General features: G+C 51.1%; 1 protein-coding gene across 1 annotated transcript; it reads right to left on the minus strand.

The window, feature by feature from the left end:
* Positions 1–498: 498 nt before the first annotated feature.
* Pmar_PMAR013457 (hypothetical protein) lies at positions 499–834 on the minus strand (the record flags this gene model as incomplete). The annotated part of the gene is made up of 1 exon (XM_002783734.1): positions 499–834. One exon carries the CDS (start codon positions 832–834, stop codon positions 499–501), a length of 336 nt encoding a protein of 111 aa, XP_002783780.1.
* Between the last annotated feature and the right edge of the window lie 157 nt (positions 835–991).

Raw genomic sequence — 991 nt, forward strand, 5'->3', positions numbered from 1 at the left:
CATGCCCACGTGAAACGACAAGCCAGGTCACGTGAGGAGTCCACATCACAGTTCATTGCTAGGGTTTCACGTTCTTTCGGTAACATCAGGATGCGATTGGACTTGATTGCAAGTTGATAACATCCTCGACAAACTCATCATCGAGCGCAGATGCATGTGTTGGGTTTCTCACCGGGGGTGAATGGCTTGCCCAAGAGGACGTACCAGACGGCGCCACATTTTCTGCTGTGAGAAGAACATAACTTTTGCTAACAAGTCTGTAATGTTGTTGTGAATCTCCATGTGGGTGTGGAGATAAGGTACGTGCCCGCTTCGCCCGAGTCCGACTGGCAACACTAGACATAGAGGAAAGATGGAAGTACGTACTGACGATACGAAGCAATAAGAGAGCTCAAGTAGATCGAGCATAGACCAGAAATAACGAGATTAGTTAATAGTGCACGTACATCATCAGAAGGTCAAGAAGAAGAAGATGCGCATGCGTTCTACCGGCAATATTCACGCTGATGCGCATGCGTGCATCATAGAAATAAGAGACAGCGCGATAGCATCAGCATTCTCCGCCCCTGTAGAATTGCGTAGAGCATCCCTCCGAGCAACCCTAGCCGCACGATCGGCTGACTGTTGAGGATCTTTTGGAGCAGGCACCGGAGGAACAGCCGGTGTCCAAACGCGACTTCTCGGCAGGAGAGGGGCTTCAGCGAACTTGTCGGCTACCTCCTCCGGATCCACATCGGTAGTACGAGTGAGATTGAAGACATACTGGACCTCATCTGCCTGGCCAGCCTTGGCACACTCAGGCCTCAGCCTGGCTATCTGAGCACGAATCTCCATAACTTTGTACAAGCGGGAGGACCACGACATAGTAAGCTTGGCAGATGGACGATATACAGGACAATATCACCGCAAACTATTGCGTCCCCCACCGGCTGACGACATCTCTTGGAGGCATCCAAGTTATCGAGTAGGCGTAACCGATGCACATCCCAAG

The sequence above is a fragment of the Perkinsus marinus genome (genome assembly GCF_000006405.1).
Source record: "Perkinsus marinus ATCC 50983 genomic scaffold scf_1104296936266, whole genome shotgun sequence".
NCBI classification, from domain to species: domain Eukaryota; phylum Perkinsozoa; order Perkinsida; family Perkinsidae; genus Perkinsus; species Perkinsus marinus.